At 36.3% G+C, this 24573-nt stretch overlaps 1 protein-coding gene across 4 annotated transcripts; it reads left to right on the forward strand.

Annotated features, from left to right (window-relative positions):
- Positions 1–409: 409 nt before the first annotated feature.
- Positions 410–24135, forward strand: LOC146002794 (uncharacterized). Of its 4 annotated transcripts, none has more exons than XM_083140736.1 (4): positions 410–689; positions 7423–7584; positions 16749–16876; positions 20982–24135. In XM_083140736.1, exons 1-4 carry the CDS (start codon positions 552–554, stop codon positions 22729–22731), a joined length of 2178 nt encoding a protein of 725 aa, XP_082996862.1. In that variant the 5' UTR covers positions 410–551; the 3' UTR covers positions 22732–24135. The 4 variants fall into 4 exon arrangements, with proteins under 4 accessions (XP_082996862.1, XP_082996863.1, XP_082996866.1 ...); XM_083140737.1 differs by having other exon boundaries at positions 16749–16941; positions 20982–21151; XM_083140740.1 differs by lacking the exon at positions 20982–24135 and adding an exon at positions 18210–19816.
- The last annotated feature ends 438 nt before the right edge of the window (positions 24136–24573 follow it).

Here is a 24573-nt window from a genome sequence, read left to right on the forward strand (position 1 = left end):
TAACATAGTCTACATGTAGAATGTAGATTATCGTTGTTTACGCGTAGACGCACATCACTGTTTACATTGCAGAAAAGGTCGAGCATTAACGACTTCTTAAAATGACCATTCGGTATTTCCCGACTGCTCGGGATCCTGATAAGTCGGGAATTCATTTCCCGAAGTCGGTATCGGGACGGAAATGTTTTTCCAAATCCCGGTTCCAACTTTTCGGGATCCCGCACACCCCTACTAGTTACAATGGAAAACGATAAATTCTGGAATCAGCAAAAATTTTGGCAGTGTCTACTGCTGACACGTGCGTGGCAGCAGACTCGGCCCTAAAATTAACTATTCTATGGTTACATTACTCTGGCGTCTGAAACGATTGTTCGTAATCTGTGGTTTCAACTAGAAGAATAGTCTGTGACAGCTTGTGATGTAAACAAATGTACATAGAAAATTGTAGATTGATGTTATTCCTCCACAAAGCTATTATCTTTAAAATATGTGGCACATAGTATGTAGCTTTTTTCCCCTTTCTTCGCGTTATGAAAGTTAACTAATTGTGAATGAATATAATTATGATGTCTTCGAAATGTGTTTTATGTTGTGAACCAACTTACTTAAAGGAAACTAAAAATATTATGATAGTCGAAGAAAAAGGAATCAAAATTCGGAGTAAAATCAAGAACTGCCTCGGCATATGGGTAAGAATTATGTGTGTTAGAATCTGAAAGTTAATGCATGCTAATCTCCTGATCATACATGCAGTATGTTGTACATTATGTGAATCCGATTCATATTTAGAGGCACATGTAAAATAAGCTTCATGATGGTACTAGTTTACTATCCTTCGGACAGATTTCTTCATTTCTACAGTAGAAACTACTTACCGTAATAAGTTCGTGTAGTAGAGTGCCACACACGTAAATTTGCCGTTGCGTAGAAACGAATTTTCGTTTCGGCTCCCTCTCTCTTAGCATCACGTGTTCTACCCTGCTCGAAAACCTTCACTATTGTTGCCATATTGTCATTCCATTCCTGGACACACTCGCGCAAACATCATTGAAAACAATTGAATAGCGCTCCAGCTCGCGGTTCTCACTGTTCGGCAGGGACGGTAATGTGGCAATATAGCACGGCGTAGTCCTTGCTTGTTTTATGCAGTGCATGTTCATTGGCTAGCTAGTAACTAGTGTTGCCAACTGTAATAATGAAGCACTATTTCTGTCACAGAAGGGGAAAGACAGGTAAAGTGGCGGTGAGTTTTGTTGGATTGGAAGCACCATATTTTTATTTTATACTAAGTATTTGACCGGTTTGACGTTGTGTGCGTGTATTGCGTGTGTGTATGTAAAAGTGTGTGTTTGCTAATGAACGTTAAATTCCATAATGCCTCCAGTTCTGTCGAAATTGAAATCAAAAACCTTGCATAGCCAAGCTCGGGAAATTCTAAGCAATTCAACTCTGGCTCCGGCAGGTGTTCTTGTAGAAATTGCATAGAGGAGGCTGTCATTTTTGCTGCTTAATGCGATACATATTGTTTTCTGTGTTAAAATTAATTTGATGGGTGACCAAGTTCATAACAGGGCCGGCGGAAGGAGAGGGCGAACCGTGCCATCGCCCAGAGCGGCAAAATTTGAAGAGAAGAAAAAAATAAGCCTATTGAAAACTGTGATCGAGCGAGATATTCTTTTGCGCTGAATAGTATTGAAATAGCATAAGAAGTGTCATTATTTATTTTATATTTTGATGTTTTAGTTAGGAATATATTGAGTTTCAATTTTCCGTTGCTGCGTAATGACCGGGGGGGGGGGGGGGGGTCGAAACAGAGCGGCATCTGCCGCAACCTCCCAGGGAGGCAAAATGACTAGCGCCGGCCCTGGTTCATAACAAAAGAAAAAGCCGCGCAGCTTATCGTCTAGTGGCAGTATATGTACTTGTTATTGTTGTCGAAGCCGGCATCCTTTGTAAATGTACAACAAAGGCAACCGACTGTCGCAGATCTCAGAGAGGAAATAATAATACTGTTTGAGGAGGAGTGTTATGGTGCAATTGTAGCGGTTTAACACGTTGGCATGTTATTATCTGCCGTTGCAGTTCCATACCAGTGTATACGGGTTTTGGGAGTGAAAAGTTAGAATGCCACCAGTGCATTAATGCAATGAAAAATAATAAATATTTTTTTTTTATTTTGTTTGAAATCACTCAAATAAGGAATCGTATGAAGAAGTCTTCTTTGCAGCATTTTTGGTAATTTTACTTATGTGTTAGTTCATATTTTGCGAATTTTTAGTCCATATGTATGTAGCTACATACAAAGCCACTTGTTAGTACATATTAATCCTAGTCCTGGTATAATGCATGACGTTTAAAACTCAACGTTAGATAGACCTGAATTCTCTAATTTTATTGTTGTACGTAACAGCTGTGCATCGGAGCACTGCAGCGATTTTTCTATCTGCTCCATTAGCAACACTGCTTCTTTAGTTGTTTCGCGCATTGCACGGCGGAAATAACTGCGCTGGACTCTATTGTCTAACATCGGGAAGGTGTTTTGTGTGAAATTTCCGTATCCTGGAAACTGAGTTCTTCAAATTTAAAAGTTTGGTGCCCATTTAGGGGCAGGTGTCTCCGGCCAATTTCTAAGATGCCTGTAACAGGGAGTGTATAAAAAAGCTGGAGTGGAGTGAAGGCGGGGACACGTTAGCGGTTGGGGGCGGTAGATCAATTACCCCAGGGGCAGAGCCCGGAATCGGTGGGAAATTTGAGTCAAAAATTTCAAATGAAATTAATTTTTTAGTTTAAATTTCGCACTGATTACGGGATGGATAGCCCCAAAAACCATTCACGGAAGTTTCTGCGAAGCAGATATGTAAGTATAAATGTCAAAAATTGACAAAACTTGGATGTTATAGGTGTCCGAAGGGTAGTAAACATTTAACCATTCACGATAGCCCCAAAAACCATTCACGATGGCCCCACAGAACATTTCCAGCAAGGTTAGGTTGAGTTAGGTTAGGTAAGCATAGTTAAAAAAAAATTCTCGTAAAAAAAAGGCATGTTTGGAAACACTGGCGAGACCCGGTGACTTTCGACGCTCCTGCCATCTGCAGGTACATAATGGAAACAACGGCATTATGTTGTCGCTTTACAGAAAATGCAAGTTCCTTACATAAAAAGTGATTATTTTTTGGTCTGCAGCATTCTATGGTGAAGTTTTCAGTTTCCGCGAAAGAAAGTACATCGAAGAACTTCGACAATGCTACAGAAACTGATTTCAGTAAGTAGTTGCTCCTGTAAATTTGAAGAAATTCGTTTGGGCGATATCGCATATTCTTTTCATATGATTTTTTTCAAAATATCTTAGCAAAAAGACTAATTATCGTAGAATTTGGCAATCATTGTCACACAAATTTGAACCTTCCTTAAAGTAATGATTACTACTTTCGTATAGGTAAAACACCTAGAAATCATTTATTTTGCACTTTTTTACATTGCTAACGTACTATGCTGCATTGCGGAACATTTCTTTAGGTGTAATAATGAATTTCTAACGAAAATAATTTCTATTTCCTAAAAATACCTTGACGAACGTTGTAAATCTTGGAGAAACTCATTTCCGTAAGTAGTTTCTTGTGTGAAATTGAAGAAATGTGTCTCCGGTGTATGAAACTTACATAAATTATAAATACTCGACACATCATGTTATAGTGAAAACATATCGAGGTTTGAAACACTTACTGGGGGTTTACGTAATATAACACATGGAACATTGTGCTCACGTGCAGAAAGCAAATGGCGGCAGCAGCAATAACGCGTCGGAGAGATATTTTCGCAGATAAACACATGATTTCGCATTAAAATGGATTAAAATTACATTCCCGAACTTCAATAACGCTAAAGAAAATGATTTGCGGAAGTGCTTTCTTATGGAAAAAGTAAGAAATCCAGGTAACATTATAGTATAGGAGTGACGGATTTCTTCAAATTTACAGAAGAAAGTACTTACGGAAATCATTTTCTGTAGCATTTTGGAAGTTCGTGAATGTAGTTTTGATCCATTTTAATGTGAATACATGTTGTTTTCTGCGAAAATCTCTCTCCGACATGCTGTTTCTGCTGTCGCCCGTTGCTTTCTGCATGAGAGAACAATGTTCCGTGTGTAAGATGATGTAACCCCGTAATCAGTGCTTGAAACTCGCCGTGTTTTCACTAGAACATGACTTGTCGAGTATTTTTTTTTTTTTTTAACTATGCTTGCCTAACCTAACCTTACGGAAAATGGTTTTTGGGGCTAACGTCAATGTTTTTTGGGGCTAATGTCAATGGTTTGTGGGGCTAACGTCAATGGTTTGCGAGGTATTAGCATAATTTCAAATCCGGGCATGAAAGTAGGTATTTACCGGTGAACGAGGTTGCAACACTGCATAAATCGACAAAACACTTGCACAACGTGCGATGAACCGGTATACTGTTGCCATAATGTGTGTTACAGAATCGAAATAACAAGTAACAGTAAGTACTCGTAAATGTAAGAAATAGACATTATCTTAGTTAGAAATGCATTATTTCACCTTAGGAAATGTTCCGCATTCCAAAATAGTACATTAGGAATGTAAACAAGTGCAAAATATATGATTTATAGGTGTCACCCCATACTATAATAGTACCGATACCGAAATCAGTTTCCATTATATGGAAGTGTTACCAAGTAATGAACACTGTTTGGATTTCAAAAAAAAAGTTATTTATGTTGCGAAAAAATATTAGCTTACGCAAGCATGTGTGCTCCCCATGGAAAGGCATTCTTAGTTGATAGAAGGGTCAAACCTTCTGACCTCGATCAATAGTATAAAGCATTTAGGGATCTTATTTTAATGCTAAGAGAACTAAACCTGACCCACCTAACCTAACCACAAAAGCCTTTAGTGTCAGTGGCGGCGATTAGGGAAGGTGAGCTCCCCCACTTTTTGCCACTTTTGCTGCCGCACTATGCTAAATTTTACCTACCAAGGGAAAGTAAACTCTCTCGGCTTCCCCTGTTTTGGAACCTTGCCCCCCCCCCCCCCCTAAGTTTTGGAAACCAATCGCCGCCAGTGTTAGGGTTATTATTAAAATGCTAAGGGAACTTGCCTAACATAACTATGAAAGCATGTATTGGGAAGTAAACACCAGTGTCAAAGAAACACGCAGTAAGTAATCGCTTAAACTCCACAGTATGTGTTAACAGACATAAATCAAAATCAAACCATGTAAAAAAATGTCTGCATATCACTATTCATTCAGAATTAAACAATAGAAACTTTAGCCGAGATAATATTAATATTCACAATTGTTCAATACGCATTATGAATTTCGGTAATGGTTCCAAATGTTTAATGATTTTTCACTAGTTTTATGGGAGTATTAGGAAGTGCTTTAGAATACTGGAAATAATTGCGCAAGTAACTTCGAAACCTGGAAAATGTAATTAGCACAGTTAAAACTTTCACTAAGTATTACGAACTGGTGAAATTATGATTTGAAATGTTGCTAAAGGAAGTCAGGGTTAACATTTTATCAGTTTTTTTCCTTTGAAAAAGCCCAACCTGGGTAAAACTGCTTTTTATTTGGTTTTTCCAGGTTCTACTATAACTACAGAGAAACAAAATAAGTTATTAATATTTTTCTCCATAAGAAACTAGATAGAGACTTAAAGAAATTACAACATATGCTTTGCATTTCATTATCTGCTACACACCATTTGGGGAGGGGGGTGAGGGGAGGACTGTTTTTTCCTTTTATGCCCTTACATTTTTTTACAATAGGTGGGTTTCATGTGACGTCAGGATTTGCAGCCAATAGTTTGATGACTACAACGAAATACCCACCACTTAGCATTCGTTACATCTGCGCCAACTGTCCTTTTGTTGTTAGTACTGTGTAAAATGTCGGTAACATTGCATACAATTAATGACAATATTGTGCCATCTGGAAATATCTGTAATTTTTCATGTAAACTCTTTGTGCAGTCGACAGAAAGAAATATGAAGAAGAATGAAGTTCTTTTGTGGTATAGATCCATATGAACTATACGATAATGAAATGGAAAAGGGGCATAAACCTTTGGCCAACTGTAGTTCACGTATGTTTATTTACTTGACACAGCTATCTTTGTTTTTGTATTTATTAGTGGTTCGGTTTTTCTGCTTGAAATATTCCGATGCTTTCCCATTATTGCCATTGTTTCCTTTTAACGTTTGTTCAAGTGCTGTTATTTAAAAAGTTGAATTGCTCGATAACAGTAATTTCACTCCTTGCTTTAACAAATTGGAATATGCCGGTCTCCGTGGCAGAGTGGTTAACACAGCATATTACGATGTCGGAGGTCCCGAGTTCTAATATCCCAACTTAAGCAAGGGTGTTCTTGGTGAGTATCCCTTCTTCAATTTTATTCCTCATCCTCGTCTTCGCAATTAGCTCAAAGTGGCAGAAAAGTGAAGTAAAATAAACTAAATCTCAATCAATCAATTTGGAATATTTTATTACATCATTAGTATGTTTTAGCCAAGCAGTGCTTTTTTTTTCTACAGTACACAATGGTACAACAAAGTCTACTACCGGCACCTTTTCTCATGGATCGGATAAGAATTAATAACAGTTTGTGTCAATAAACGAAATATAAATAATCAATTACAAACGTACAATTATGAAGATGAATTTAAGTTTGCATGTTATCATTTTTATTGTGAAACTTATCGCAAGTATCAGCATCTTTCTATATATATAAAAAAAAAGTTTCCTGAGAGAAAATGTTCACACTCTGTAATGTTAGCTTTGTAATTTAATGTTGTCACAATTTATTTTCACCACCCTGATCAAATTCTGATTATTAATTATTGAGTCCTTGCACATTCTGTGCCGCGAAATGTACTTTCTGTTCTTTCTCGGGAAATTAGAGGATAAACGTGAGTTTCTGTTTATACAGCCAAATAGTGCACACTTCACAATGCACCATTGTAAACAGGGATCAAAACTCCCACCCACCGGATTGAATTCCCCATGTTTCCAAGAACTGGTGTCCATCATGGCTGCTTGATCCCACAATGCAACAGTTTGTGACAGAGGTGAAACACAACTACAAGAGAAGTGTCTTATCATCGAGAAGACATCGCCATCCAACATCGTAATATGCTGTCTGTGGCGATGGTAGAGGCAAGATAATTTTAACAATGAAAACCCATTTTTAATTTTAGTTCGACAATTTATTGATATGGTGCAAATAACTCAGCAGATGGTTAGTAATTTGTCAGTATTTGTTCAGTTTTTTTTGTCAGTTAAATCAGTAATTTTAACCACTTGACTAGTTTCCACCCCTGCATTGGCCAAAATTTTACATATTTGATGGATTTGTCATTTAAGTTTAGAAACTATCCTGACATTTTTTTTTGCTTTCAGGCATCATCTGTCTTAGGTTCATCAGACATTATTTGCATCCAGTGCCTGGCGCAGATCGATATATTTCATGATTTCATCCAACTATGTGTAAATTCTGATATGATTGTGAAAGACAACATCTCCGTACAGAGAGTGGAATTCGATCAAAGTGACACAGAAGAGGTACGTAATGGCAATTAATAAGTTTATTTTTTACATTTAATGATTTAGAGTAATCACTCTACAAGTATTCATAAAGTCTGAAACCAATGGCAAAAATGCACTAACACTTGTTTTCATAAAATAACTAACTAACTAAACTAACTAACTCTCTAGCCTTTCTAAACCCGAAGGTTCATGGCTGCAGCAACACAGACCTTCCATCTTTCCCTATCTTGAGCAAGATCTATATACTCTTTTCCATCCCTACCGATTTCCCTTAGGTCCATCTCAACGTTGTCCCTCCATCTTCGTCTTGGCCTTCCTACAGGTCTCTTACCATCAGGTTTCCCAACAAGAATCCTGTAAACTCCTCTTTCCTCTCCCATTCGTGCCACATGGCCTGCCCACCTAAGTCTTCTTGATTTCATTATTCTAATAATATCTGGACATGATTACAAATTATGTAGTTCTAAATTATGTAACCTTCTCCACTCACCTGTCTCCTCATCCCTTTTAGGTCCAAAGATTTTCCTAAAGATCTTATTTTCAAATACTCTCAATTTATGTTCCTCTTTCAATGTAAGGGACCAAGTTTCACATCCATATAATACTACAGGCAAAATTACTGTTTTGTATATTTTAACTTTTAGTTTCTTAGATATTAAACGAGAAGACAAAAGTTTATGAAGAGAGAAGTAACATGCATTTCCTGAATTAAGCCTACTTTTTATTTCCTCTTTAATATAATTTTCATTTGTTAATATTACTCCTAAGTATTTGAATTTGGAAACTGGTTCAAACGAGTTGTTATCAATAATTAGATTTTGATTATTACCTAACACTTGGTTTCGACCTGTAAGCATATATTTAGTTTTCTCTTTGTTAACTTCCAAACCTATCTCTTTAGCAGTTTTGAAAAATATTTTAGCATTATTCTTAATTGTATTTATATCATCCCCTAATAAGTCTACATCATCTACATATGCTAACAACTGAGTCACACCATTTAATTTTAGTCCTTCTTTAGTTTCTTTTACCTTCCTAACAGCATATTCTAAGGCAAAATTAAAGAGCAATGGAGATAATGCATCTCCTTGTTTTAACCCATCATGAATTGTAAATTTGTCAGACATATTAATTCCCACACGAATTTTACTTTCTGTTTCACTGGTGCATATTTTTATCATACTAACAAGCTTCTTAGGTATCCCAAACTCTACTAATATATTATATAATTTATCTCTTTTGACCGAATCATATGCTTTTTTGAAATCAATGAATAGCTGATGGACATTTTGATTATATTCCCACTTTTTTTCAAGTGTCTGTCTGATGTGAAAAATTTGATCTGTAGTTGATCTGTTACGTTTAAATCCACATTGATAATCACCTATAATTTCATTAGCATATGGGGTTAGTCTTGTTAAGATAATGTTAGATAATATTTTATATGTTGTTGAGAGTAGAGAAATTCCACGGTAATTATTGCAGTTCATTTTATCACCATTTTTAAACACAGGAACAATTATGGATTCTTTATTCCATATTAAACAAATTAATTTATGAATTTGACATATTAATGAATTTCCACCATATTTAATTAACTCAGCTGGTATTAAATCAATGCCAGGTGCTTTGTTATTCTTTAGCCTTTTAATAGCATCTTTAACTTCAGTCAAGTTAGGTTCTGGAACTAAAGGTTCTGCTGTGTGTACTTCATTCACTTCTGATTTATCTCCTACATGGACATTTAAAAGGTCATTAAAGTAGTTCTTCCATCTATTTAGAATATCGCTTGGGTCAGCTAGAAAATCACCGTCTTTATCTTTTATCAAGTTTACTTTAGGTTGCCATTCTTTTCTAAACTCATTTACACCTTTATATAGATCTCTGATATTTTTATTTTTGCTGTTTGTTTCAATTTCGTTAATTTTGCTTTTCAAGTAATCTCTTTTTTTACTTCTAAACATGCGGTTAACTTCTCACTTTATTCTATTATAATTGTTTAGATTTGTATCATCAGAGTTATTTAACCACCTAAGTCTAGCCTGATTTCTTATTTCTATTAGATTATGACATTCATTATCAAACCATGGCTTACTTTTTCTCGGTTTATGGTATCCTATACTTTCTTTAGCTGCTGATTCTATTGCATTACGTATATGCTCCCAATTCTTATTTACGTCTGTTTCATTTATATTTTCATCATCATTTAAATCCTGCAAAACATCAAATCTATTTGACAGTTTAATTTGGTAATCTTTCTTAATTCTTTCATCAGTAAACTTTCCTGTATCAAATTTTAGAACTTTTAGATTTTGTTGCTTATGATTTAACACTGAGAGTCTTTCTCTTAATTTAGCAATTACTAAATAATGGTCACTGGCACAGTCAGCACCTCTATGTGTACGAACGTCAATTATACTAGTATGCCTTCTCTTATCAATGAGAATATGATCTATCTGATTATGAGTTTTACCATCTGGAGAAGACCAGGTATATTTATGGATATCTTTATGTTTAAAAGTGGTACTTTTCACAATTAAATTCTTTGAGGTTGCAAAAGTAATCAATCTTATACCATTATCATTACTTAATTCATGAAGACTTTCTTTACCAATCGTGAGTTTAAATGTCTCTTCTTTGCCAATCTGTGCATTACAGTCACCTAACAGAATTTTCATATCATACTGAGAAAATTTATCAAAGATCTGTTCTAACTCTGTATAAAAATCATCTTTAGTATTATCATCTTTATCTTCCGTTGGTGCATGTATGTTTATTAAAATAATTTTACACCACCTACCCTGTAAAACTGCATATGATATCCTATCATTAATAAATTCTACTGTTTTAAGAGCCGAGATAATTCTATTATTTATAAAAAAGCCTGTTCCATAATTATGATTTTCAGTACCACCATAGAAAAAAGTATAATTTTTAGTTTTACAATTCCCTTCTCCTGGCCACCTAACTTCCTGGACAGCTACTACATCTAATTTATACTTACTATCTCATTGACTGTACACTGAAATGCCCCAGGCCGGTAAAGGCTCAGAACATTCAAGGTGCCTAATTTAATAGCCTTATTCCTAACGTAGATCTTATCCTTAGTCCAGGGACCTCCCAAAGTAGTCCCCACCCGGAGATCCGAACGGGGGCTATTTTACTTCCGGAATATTTTACCTTGGGAACATCCATGGCCTTATATTGCTGATTCTTGACATGGCTTTTTACAGTGCCGAGTTGTAAGCTCTACGCCTAACCCCCAATATGAATGGAGGAACTACTACACAAGACAAACATAAACACATTAGACAGCACAACTACTATACAAGACGAACACAAACACATCACAACTATAACACAATATAAACAGAAACACACCACAACTACTATACAATATAAACACAAACAAACTACACACCACAACTACTACACAAGACAAACACAAACAAATTAGACAACACAACTACTACGCAAGATAAAACAAACATACTAGACAGCACAACTACTACACAAACATACTAGACAGCACAACTACGACACAATCAAAGAGTACACAAATTCTAATTCTTAAATGATAAGAATTGGAAAGATTAAAATTGGGCTCCCAACACTATCTACACATACCAAAATTTCCTGAATACCCAAAATTATTAACAAAAAGCCAATTTATGTTCATTTTGGCTCTAAATTGAACCTTTGAAATGTAACTATAACATTTATGTAATTAACGTCATCAACCTTTAATAGATACATTTAGGTGTAGTATAGATATTTTAAGAATGAAACCGAAAAAAGTAGACTATTATCTACACAATTTGTACATCCAAATGCCAAACATGACCGTACCATGTTCAACCCACTTAAGACTGGATAAATTGTTTGAAACAACACATGCCAACTATTAATAGCAACGAAACACTTAATAGACATTTGTTTGTAGCACTGAATGCATAAATATGGTTAAATTGTGTTTCTTTTTTAACAATTCGAAAGCAAAAAAGGAGAGTAAATACACGTAAGCTTATGGGATGGATTACCACGTGTTCTTCCAAACTTCCCTGGAGGAATTAATCACAAAAGTGACTTCAATTTTCATCGCCGATCAGCATTGCAGCGAGTGTTCCAGTTTTATATAGTTCAATGTTCCAAGTGCAGGTGCAGTGAATTTCCGAATTAACCTTTTGGCGGAACTATAAAAAAAAATGTTAGGGTTCCAGGGAAATCATAAAATCTGATTTTTCACAAGATATCTTTGTTATCGTGTAAACAAACATTTATCCTAAGAAAATACAAATTACGTTTAATGTCAAGAGAATTAATAACCCCTTTACCATCATTACCTGAACCCCAAATGGAATTCTTTAGCATGCAACTAGACTTACATCATAATTCAAAATGTTGATGTTACATAGTTTGGAATAGTTGTACAATCGAGGGTCATTTATTTCTGCTGAACTTTACTACTAATAATAATATACATGAAATATTAATCAGGAACTTTACTTTTCGTGAACTGGATCTAACATCGTTTTTTTTTTTTTTTGTTCAATAAATATTAAATTATTTGTATTCTTGTCTTGGCATGAACTTCCTTGCCAGGACAGTTGTTTTTATACAAATTTTGGCGATCTTAACTACACATAAACTAGATAATGAATATGTGGTTATATGTCTATTCTCACAGTCAATATAATACAATATAAATTAATTTACGTACTATAAATATACCTGTAAATTATATAAACTTAAACATTTATATTATAATATTATTATTCTTACTTTTGAGGCACTTTGTTCAGACCCCCCCACAAATATATATTTCTATATATGCGCATAAACCCCTCCCCTTTTTTCGGAAGCGATAATGTAAGTACTGAATTGCTTACCTTCTTCTCAAGATCACACTTCACCACTGAGCAGCATCAGACTTCCTAGTATGTGGGAGAGCCACTGGATACCTGTCAATGATTTAGGTAGGCTATGCATACACATCTTCAAATTATAATGTATTATGAGGTAAGATAAAGTTCCCTGTGCATTAGCACCGTGCCATGAAGGCATATTTAGAGGAGGTGATGTGATCAGCACCATACTCCGGCTGCCTTTACCCCCCTTCCCCCACAGATGACCATTGATTTGATGCTGGGTTAGCCCCGGAGCCGCTTTATGCAGGGACAAGGCCGGTAAAAATCCCACCTTAGATCACCTACCCCGGTAATTGAACCTGGGTTTCCTGCATGGTCTAGTTCTACCAACTAGACCACCCTAGGAAGATAACATTGTTAATATTGTGATCGAAGCAAGAATTTATCAAATAATTGGAAATTTTATTTAGTAATAGGAACAAATTCAAATGTGGCAATGGCTTTGTACGGCACACTACAGAACCAGAGACCCTCGGTTTGGATCTTCTAATGTTTCTCATCATATTCAATATTCATTGTTGTTTAGTTTGACCAAGGTAAGAATCCCCCTGTAATGCTGTAGTCGCACAGTTGACTGATAGAATTAGGTTATTTTATGTTGCTCTTCTTCCATTTTTGGCTAATCACTTTGATGAGGATAGGTGGTGGTGTGATGAAGGGACACTCACAAAGAACACTCGCTGTAGCTAGGCTGTCATTCGAACCCAAATTCCTGTGCTAACCACTCTGCCACAGAGGTTGGCTAGGTATGAGGAGAAAAAAGAATTACTGTGTGTTTTAGTTCGTGAATTTGCCGGGTGCACTCTTAGTTTACCAGCTGAATGCCCTGATACAGGTCCCTGCATAAGTCACTGGAGATTATCCCAGGAGAAGGATGAAGCAGGGAGTGTGCTGATCGCAGCACCAAAACTATGCCCGAGATTGAGAATGGATGGAGCAGGAGTTCATCCAGAACTTCCTATATGGAGGATTGCAAAGTAGTTTTTTAGGTAAAGTGCAGGAGCGGCTTAAGGGCAGGAAGAACAGTTTTCGACGTAAAGCTCTTCGCGAGAACCTGAAACTGTTCCTCCCCCACTGATCTTTTCCCGCGGCAAGCTGGGGAACGAAAGGTCTGTGCGCCGGATGGTTGTAGAAGGAGGAGATAGGCAGAATTACGCTTAAGGGAGTATTGTTTTACTTGTTCTCTTGGGAATATCAAAGTTCCGATCATGTAGAAAAACACATCAGCGGGAATTGGACAGGTTTAAGATTTTGCTTTTGTTAGGAATAGTCGAAACTTCCATTAGATTAGCTGTAACTTGAAGTTGTTTGTTTGTAAGGAATACATGGGAATCTTTAAATAATTATTAATCATATTTTTTACAGATCGCATGTAGCTTATAGTACAAGAGGTGAGACAAGAAACTCTCCCACCGGTGTGCTGGGTCGGAAACGGGACAGGCGCATGCGCGAACTTCCCTTATCGTGCACACAGGCAGGGTTGCCGAACGTCAGAAATGTTATGTGAGCACCGAGAAACAACGCGATCGACTTCCTTGTCTTCATTTGAAGTGTGTGCTTGTTTTGTGTGCAGTGTACTTGCTAGCATGAAAAAACTTGCAGTTGAGAGAAAGCAAGTAAACTCGGTGGACGGAAAGTAATTCACAGCAAAGGGCGAGAAATTGTATATAATGTAGTATGCATTTATGAAAGACGAGGTGGGAGTTCGTATGTCCGAAAAACAGCTGCAAAGGAGGGGCTCACGCATGTGGTGTTTCATTCAGGAGTGTGAGGAGAATTGTAATAGAAAGTAAAGTATGCACTAAGTTGAAGAAACACTTTCATACGCCCCATAAAACACAACCTAGCTGAAAAATCAAGAGTGATATAGACAAGCTCGTTAGGCTTGTTGTGCAAGAATTTCACCTTACGGGCGGGGAAAGGCCAACATTAGAAGGTGTCCGAAGGGTTTTCAAACAAAGAATAGAGTTCCAAGGCAGTGTCTGGTGTGATAATACGTGACCTAGAGTTTAAGTGGAAAAAAGCAGAAAATGATAGACAATTGCTTATAGAAAAGGACGAAATAAGAAGTTTACGTTCATCGTACCTCAAAGCCATAAAAATCTTTCGTCGACAAGGGCGACCCATTGTTTACGTTAACGAGACTTATTTTTACAGCTCGACAACAAAGAAAGAAGCTTTGTGTGGATGGAACCGCGGCTGGCGTCAACATTTCCACTTTGACATGAAAAACGTTTTAAATCCATTCATTTTACAGATAATGACACAAACATGAGATGTGCGAAATATCTCGGCGATATTTGTTTCGGTTCTCGAGAAACACGCCTTCAAACATCGCTGAAATTCACCTACTACGTCACGGATTTGAAAACGTCCTCTTCACAGACAGGAGGTCCTCTGACGTCATCACTTAGAAATGCAAGCAGGCGGGGCTTCTGCTCATCCCGTCAACTTAGCATGAGCCGCGAAAGCGACAGGAAATTCACTTGTTACTGTGTAAAACAAGTATCTTACAACTTCCAGTGCAAAAATCTGTGCTCCATTTCTTGGAGATGAATTATGCCCTAGCAGTATAGTAGTATTTACTATAATTCAGCCACTCGGTAGAGGGTTTTCTCATTAGGGTGACAAAGCAAACCACGGGAATATCATTATCAGCTGTGTTGTTAAAGACTTGTAGGTGTTAAGATCGTTCACTGCAAGAAATTTCGCAGACATTATTTCACATGTAAGGGAAGAACCATGATGTGAATCCTGAAACTGAGAAATTGAGCATATGACTAAAATTGGTAGACACAACATGAAACAATAATTTATCTACAATATAGCTTCTGATGACCTCTTTTCTTAATAATAAAAAAAAAAAAAAAGTCACTTGCCGTATTTTACACCCGAGCCCTTCATATAATGTATCACTTGTCATTCTCCTTACGTGATTTAAAGTCAGCTGATTGTGAAAGGAGTACATGCTAGAGCTTTGGAGCCCAGATCTCTATTTCTCAGATAAATATCAATAATGATCTATACCAGTGGTTTCCAAAGTGTGCACCATGGCACCCTGGGGTGCCGTTGCTGTCTTACAGGGTACCACGAAATGTTCCAATATTTTCACTGAAATTACACTTTCTTGTTAGTCTGCACATGGTTTTAGTATTTTTTACACATAAAATGATCCTGAATTTGAAATATTGATTGATTTTGATTGGTTTAGTTTATTTTATTTCACTTTGGTTTAGTTTATTTTATTTCGCTTTTGAGCCACTGTTGGCTAATTGTGAAGGGGGATGAGTGATGATATGATGAAATTGATGAATGGACACACAAACATCCATGGCCAGGCCGGGATTCGAACCCAGGACCCCTGGCATCATAGCGCAATGTGCTAACCGCTCTGCCTCAGGGGCCGGCTGAATTTGAAATATGTTTTTATTTTTTAACTCAAGGCAAGCAACCTAACCACACTAACTGAGCATTGCAAGGCTTAAATTCTGACTTGGGTGCCATGGAAAAATCACTAAGGGTGCTGTGAAACAAAAAAGTTTGTACCTCTTTTGTGAAATTCATTATTTTTTAATTGCTTAATGCAGTGGAAGTTGCTAAGCTGTTCAATTATGAGTTTATTACTGGGATTGCTTACAGTTCGGAGAAAGTCATCCCACATCGCTGTTTTGCAATTACAATTATAGTAAGTTTAAAGTGACCAGCCATACAGTCCATTTTTTGAGTCTCCAGATTTTTTTAGAATGTAAAAGAGGATGCCAGAATGTCTCTTTTTTGTGACAATGACTTAACATTTTAGAAAATGTTATTTGATTGATTGGTTGATTTGGTGTTTTAAGTCCACTTTATTCACAGTAAGGCTAATTGGGACTGGACCTACAGCTTAAAGTGGAATTCGAACCACTATGTGCCTCCACCAGGTATCGAACCCGAGAACCCTTGATTACAAGGTGACAACGCTGCCACTGCGCCATTAAGGAGGCACAGAAAATGTTATTTGGAAAGAAGTATGTATTGAAGAAGATCCATTCATCAGCACTCCCACTTTAAACTGTAGGTGCAGTCCCGATTAGCCTTACTGTGCATAAGTGGACTTAAACTCTACTATCACTATGTGTAGGAATCAGTTTTTTTTATGTTAGTTGAAAGCACTAAACTATAGAATTCACATTCAGAAACTCGCTTCCAATTTTCATTTTAAATTTTATAATATGTTTGTTCGATTTTATGCTTGACTTTGATTTTTCCCAGGTCAGTGTTGTGAGTGGAACTTCCAATGATGATAGTGAATTGGACCAGTTTGAAGAAAATGGTTCTGCCCTTGTGGGTTCCAGCCCCAGGTCAGAAAACAACCCTGAGACATGTGAAGAAACATCAAGGTATGCTATGAAAAGTTATCTATACACCTGGAAAACCTGGCAATATCAGGGAATTTTAAAAAAAGGTATCAATTTCATTTAAATCTCGGGGCAAATCTTCAAATTGATCAGTGTATCCAATTAAGCGCACCTGAGGGACTATTATATGCTCCTGCCTGCTGACAATGATTACAACTAATAACTACAATAGTTACAACTGCAATTTCTTACTTTACGAACACAAGCTACTTTGTAGTGCATTTATTTTGTATTGCAGATTGAGGTATGAAAATATATTGATGTTATTGCTATGATTTTTTGCAATTTTATTTTGTGATTTGTAATACAGTTTGTAAACGTGTGTTCAACTCCCAGGGGCCCTGTAATCTTTGTCGTTAAATATATACACATAAATGTCATTTTATTCTCAAATTAGTTCTGTTTATGGTACCAATAAATTAGGGATGAAGTGATATACATTTTTTTGCCAGTACCATTGAGACATTCTACTGGTGCAATTTAAAATTGCAAATGTTCAGCTCTACAACCACTTTGTTGTGTTGTGTACAATAATGGAGATGAAAATTAGAATGCATATTTAGACATTTTGGTATACAAAACTGACACATGGTATTTTTCTTCATAAAATAAAAACAAAACGACAGAATTGTGTGCTAAGTTACAGCCTACTGTAAATTGCTGATAATTTGACTGATAAAATGATACACTGATATGCCTATATTGGCTGATACCAAAACTTGTAGGTATGCGAATAATAAAAATAAAAAAGAAGGTGAGGCTGGTATGGCTATGAGGGGAAATGGTGGAGGCCTGTGTAATATAATTAATTAGTAGTAAATTGTGCATCCAGTACTCTGGCTAAAAATAGAGTATTCTGGAAAACATGTGGATATCTCAGGAAGAATATGGAATTTATGTGAAAACCCTGTGTAAGTAGCAAATGGATATAATCTGCAGACACCAAATCACTACCTTCACATTGTCACATTTGTGTTGTGTAGATTTATTTGGACCATTTATGTGTAATTCTCTTACATATTATGCAAATGACTGACACATCACCTCTAAAAAGTTGTGCTTATCTGTTTGTAAGAACTGTAACCTAGAAGATAAATAATTGTACAATGCAAGCAATACGTACATACAAGGAAGATGACTGATACATTGAAGACCATTTTGAAATGTGCTTTACACTATTGCCACATATTTGATATCTTCAAAACTCTTTGTTGACTATATTTTAGGTGTTAGCACAGTATTATTAGGAACACTGTTGCATCATTTAATCAGTAATTGACAATATAAGATTTGAAATGTGGTATCTGATTTTAAGGAAGATGTGGACAAATGGACAATAACTGCTGCAAGATGTTACTGGTCAATTAACTTAATATATACGGTAAGTAGAGTACTGAGTGGTCATCATTAAAGTTCCCCTACTGAGAGTCTTCTGGAGTGTTTGAAACATCGGATTGCATGAAACTTGGTATAGAGGGTGTGGAGACTATGGGGAAGTGATTGCCGACACAAATATTTCAAATTTTCACTACCAGGTGGAAATGTGGAGCTGAAATTATGACACTTCCTTTGGTTGGTAGCAATAAAATTAATCAAGTGGAAACTTTGGCAAGGGTGATTACAACCTTAGGTAGTGTAGTCACAAACATATGAAGGTGAAATACAGACACCCTCTATTACTCAACCTGATTAGCCTTTTTTGTCGTGGTAGAAAAGATGTACACAACAAATGTATTATCTCTTAAATTAAATAAGAAATTAATGTAAATGGTTTTAGACAAGGGATTCCTACAGAATTTAATGTGGACACTACATAATATGGATTCGTGCAACCATCGTCACTGGTATATAAGCATCCTTAATCTTTAGTGCAGCCACTTCTTCAAACATGCAACACAGTTTCACATAAATCAAAATCTATGTACATTGGAACCTTGATTTTTTCAGGGGTTTTTGGTTTTTCAAGGGACCAAGCTAAACAAAATTAAAATGCAGGAAAATGTAAAATCGAGGAAAATTCTTTAGCCCTTTTTGTGTTTTGGCACCATCAAGATTGAATGTATAATGTGGGAAAATATACAACCTGGGAACATAAAATCAGAGTTCCACTGTATATACAGGAAGAAGTAATAAGAAAAGCACAAAATGTGCTGTGTATGATATAAACTGTTTATTTACTTGAATTAATTTCAGTGACTGCTGTTTGCGATTAAAATTATCCGATATGCCATCTGGTGGGATTTTCTGGAACTACTCTGTGTAGGATACTATGTTGTGTTCAAGTTGTACAAAGCATGGGAAATGTTCGAAAGAGTAACATCTACTGTTCAGTTTTTTGCTCTAAATCATTTTGTGGGTCGGGAAAAGTGAAAATTTTAAATGTTTTCACCCCATAGAATGAACAAAATGAAATTTGTAAATAAATCAAGGAAAACAAAGTTGATTGACAGAAGATTGGTGGGGGATAAGATTGAAGGAAATTATGAAGAATCCAAGAGTCTGTTCACTTTATTTTCCAAAAGATGTTCCTATTACCACGAAAGTAAAGTTTTAAATTGTTCTTTATGAATAAAACACTTTTTTAAAGAATATATTATTGCAGACCTTGTCTGTGGTATTATGTTTAAAATTTGGAACAGGTGCAAGTCGATGCACTTAAAGTCGATTAAGTGCAAAGATGAAAATAGTTGGAGAATTAATTAATGTCTGTAATCATAAAGGTAACCAGAAAAAGAAAATCGACATGCTAATGTTGCTCTTTCATTCAGTAAGTCCTTTTTCAGTGAAGATAGCCTCGATGAAATTATAAATTCTATTATTATTATCCTGTGTTATTATTAAACTGGCCTGCCTCTTTGGGGGAAAAACTGCAATGGTATGTTTATATTTTTCTCCTGCCCAAGCTTTGTAAATACAGGCGAATTGCTTTATTTTCAAATAATTTCCGAGGGCTCCAGTTACAATTGTTTTCAGTGTTATTTTTGCCTATCATAATTAAATGCTTAATTCTCATCACAGCTTCACCTTCATTATGGTTCCTGGTGGCCTCCCGATGGCGCAGTGGTAGCGTCGTTGCCTTGTAATCAAGGGGTCCCGGGTTCGATTCCCGGTGGAGGCACATAGTGGTTTGGATCCCACTTTAAACTGTAGGCCCAGTCCCAATTAGCCTTACTGTGTATAAAGTGGACTTAAAACAACAAATCAATCCAATTATGTTTCCTGGAATTCTCATCGCACTCACAATATTTAAAAATATCGCATAATCTTCCATACCAGCCATGACAACACGCTGCTATTACATACTACTACCAAATGTAAACAAAGATTTATCCTACATAGAGTGGCCATATTGGAAGCGGCACCAGCACTCGGGTGGTAATTTTAATCGCAAATTGCCTTATTGTCTGTTATGTTGTCTGTTGCTGCTTTGTTTTACTCGGTCAAGTAACGGCAGCCAGGTGTAGTCGGATTGTCCACTGTCAATATTTAGTTCATGTCGAAAATACATAATTGTGTGTGTTTCCTTGATTTTTGTGTCAAGTAGAGTACTATGTGCCTTGTGGAAACTTTCTTGAATTGATAATTGCTATATTTGATGCATTTTTCAAGGCCATTGGTGGCTTTTTTCATCAGATAAGTGCTGTTGAATTAGTTTGTTCATGGATCAGATCATTGATCTGTCAATGTAATGAGCCTTGCATTGACATTTCATATTGTACACTCCCAGGTTATCCAGTGGATCAAGGAAGTATGATTTTTGCTTCTAAGTCTGTCACCTATTTTGGAATATGGTTTGTGCTGGTAATGCTGAAAGGTTGCAGCCCCTTGGCAAGGAGGGTGAAGGTAGTGTCTGACCCATGGTGCTTGATTTGGGATTTGAGTCTCTGCCTTAGTGCACTACATGGATACTTGGTTTTCCGTGTATTTATGCTTGATTCCCATTTCAGTGATGTTGGTTATTCTTCTTTTCATCTTCTGAATTCCTAACTCTTACTTTGACCTTCTATCCAAATGTAGGCATGAAAAACTTATATAGCAGGTTCTGATTGAAGAAGTTGTTCCTTATTTTTTTTCTTCCTTATTCTAGGGACTTATTGGAAGGAATGCCCAAGGAGAAATTGACACCTGCAATTCATGACCAGCATGGTGCCAATGACACTCCACTTACCTGCATAATTTGTAATAAAACATTGTCTTCTAGAAAAAGTTGGAAGAAACATATGAAGGAAATTCACATACATCGGAAGCAATTTGCTTGCACAATTTGTAATAAAATTTTTTCTTATAAAAGAAGTTGGAATCAACATGTCAAGGATAGTCACACAAATCGGGAGCAATTTCCTTGCACAATTTGTAATAAAACATTGTCTTCTAGAAGAAGTTGGCAGAGACATATGAAGGATCTTCACACAGATCGGAAGCCATTTCTTTGCACAATTTGTAATAAAACATTCTCTTGTAAAGGTTCTTTGAGAAAACATATACTGGAGATTCACACAGATCGGAAGCTATTTCCTTGCACAATTTGTAAGAAAACATTGTCTTGTAGAAGAAGTTGGAAGAAACATATGAAGGATCTTCACACAGATCGGAAGCCATTTTCTTGCACAATTTGTAATAAAACATTGTCTTGTGAAGGTTCTTTAAAGACACACATGGCCATTCACACAGATCGGCAGCATTATTCTTGTGATATCTGCAGTGAAACATTCCTTAACAAATGTACATTGCAATCTCATTTACACGTACACTTGAATGGAAAACCTTTTTTGTGTTCTTTGTGTGGAAAGTCTTTTCAATATAAGACTTCTTATGATGGGCATTTGTGGAGGCACACGGGTGAGAAGAAATACAGCTGTGATAGATGCAAGAAGTCATTTGCTTATAGAAAATATCTTCTCTATCATTCCCCATGTGCAGAAAAGGAATTCGAGTGTAAAATATGTGGTAAAAAATTTAGAATAAAAGGTAATCTCAAGATGCATTTAGGTGTTCATAAAAATATGAAAAAGTTCCATTGTGATGTTTGCAAAAAATCTTTTAGGATGAAAAAAATTCTTCAGATTCATATGAGATATCACACAGGTGAGAGACCTTATTCATGCAGATTTTGTAACAGGAAGTTCACGCGGCATGGTGACAAGAAAAGACATGAGAAATTGCATGAGTGTCTGAAGTGTAATAAACATTGTATGGAAAAGCATCTACAATGTGTGCATATAAATGAAAGAAAACATAGCTGCAATATCTGTGGTAAATCGTTCAAGACAGTAGAAATTTTAAAACGCCATAAAAAAAGAGTACATGGTGAGTATTTGATGCTTGAATGTAATATATGCACAAAAACTTTTAAAAATAAACATTATCTGAGTAACCATTTGCGAAAACATTCCAGAACAGGACAACGATACTTATGTGAGGTTTGTGGTAAAATCTTTTTAAGTAAAGAATACTTGTCCATCCATCTGAACAGCCATTTTGACACCACTATATATTCTTGCAGTCAATGTGATAAATTCTTCGTGAGCAAATTTTCCCTCCGTGCACATGAAAAAAAACACACTGAAAAGAAATCAGGCTATGAATGTGCTACTTGCAGGAAGTCTTTCTGTAACAAAAGTTACCTTGTGACTCACATGTATTTACACACAAAAGAGAGGAAGAGGCCTCACAAGTGTAACTTCTGCAGAAAAACATTTTCAACTAAACAATACCTGGCTGGACACACCAGAATCCACACGCACCAAAATGATTTCCAATGTGCCACATGTGGTGCAGCATTTTATCGTAAATCACTGCTCCAACTACATTTTAAAAGGTGCACATTGACAAGATAACATGAAAATGTTTACATCCTCTGGTTAAAAATGTAAATGTGCACATTGATGTTGCAGATACAGTGTAGTGTAGCATTTAAGAAACTTCCAGTGGGGGAAATTCTTCTGACTGTCTCAAGATTGCATGAGATAATTCTTATATATATATATGTATACGCACACTGTACATATATGTGTGTATGTGTCTTGTGGTCGCTGGAGAAGAGGGGTTGCGAGGAGTATCTCAACAATTTTAAATGGGCTTACTCTACAGTTTGTTTCATGTCATTCAACTTTTTTTTTTAAAGAAAATCTTTGAACAACACATATTTTTAACAATTGCTGAAAAATTGCCGATTTAAATTTGTATCTTGATAGAAACAAAGTCTACTTTATCATCAGAACAGCTAATGGGGACTGGGCCTACAGTTTTTAAAGTGGGATTTTGACACCCATTCCCAGAAATCTAGTTCAGGATCTAACTTTTTTGGAATCTGAATTGAACTTGGGCATAACTTGTGGAGGAGGACAGAATCAAAAATGTTTCTACCCCATAAAGATTGTGCCCAAGACCACTTTGCTCAATCACAGTTACATTTGTGAAATAATAAAAATTACTCACTTGTTTCTCACAGGTCCCAGGAGCTTAACACAAGGTGGGACTACTTGAATAAAAGCCAAAAATGGTATACACTACCATATATCAAACACCCATCATTGCGCACATAAGTTTATGATCAATTGTTGTTACAGAACTGATTAACAGAATGAATTCAATATAGATTCTTCTGTATTTTTAGTCATAATATTTTACAAATGTGTTTAGCTTGCTGCAAAATTACAAAACTATCAACTTGCCCATGTGTTTTAATTCACTGATGTTGAAAGATTATGTATGTGTAACTTCATCACTAGATACATCAAGCCATGACCGTGTAATTTTCCATTTATTAAATTTTTTAAGCGCAACCGACCAATAAGGACCTCACCACTTTACTACTACTGCCTTCTTGTGAAGATGCACTTGCCTTGCAAATTTTCAGAACCGATCCTTTGATCAACAGAGTATTCAGAGGGGGCAATTCCCGCTACAAATACTACCCTGCATGCGCAAATAAGAAGCTTGTAGTTGCCAATTGGCATCCTACTCGATACATTGTATATGAGACAGCCTCGCACACCTATATAAGTTCTCTGGACAGGAACTTTTCAAGTGCATGCTTTACAAAGTACAAAAATATGTTACATACGTGATGTTTTGTGACTTTATGTTGCTTTTAGAATACTGTAGCTCAAGAACTAATCATCGTGTCAGCCCGCATGGCAGAGTGGTTAACACATCACGCTATGACCCCGGGGGTCACAGATTTGAATCCAAGCCTGGGCATGGATGTTTGTGAGTGTCCATGGCAGAAAAGCGAAGTGCATTGATATAAGCAAATCAATCAATCAACTAATCCTCGTAGAGAAATGATTTTCAGTGGAGATTAAATTTATGCATTTGTACCTCCCAGTCATAAAAATTAAAGATAGAATTTTTTTTTCTAAAATAAATGGACCCTGTGGCTTCCACAATAGACCAAAGTGAATTAAAAAGTTTAGCATGTACTACAACCATGCAAAGTTGGGGAAAAAATAATAATCGATCAGGGGAGCAATGTTGTCAACTTGTGAAAAATACGCATGGTGGCATGATTGAAAACTTGTAATTGAAAATTCTCATCCGGAGAGGCTTTCCAGGCATGAGAGACTGTCTGATAAAGGTCAAAGGTTTATCAGCTAACTGTAGACCAGACGAACGAGAACAAGTCTCTGCGCAAGTAGTTACGCGAGACGGCTCCACCAATGAACAGTGAGAGAAAT

Source organism: Lepisma saccharinum, chromosome 19, assembly GCF_977018435.1.
Source record: "Lepisma saccharinum chromosome 19, izLepSacc3.1, whole genome shotgun sequence".
In the NCBI taxonomy this organism is placed as follows: Eukaryota; Metazoa; Arthropoda; class Insecta; order Zygentoma; family Lepismatidae; genus Lepisma; species Lepisma saccharinum.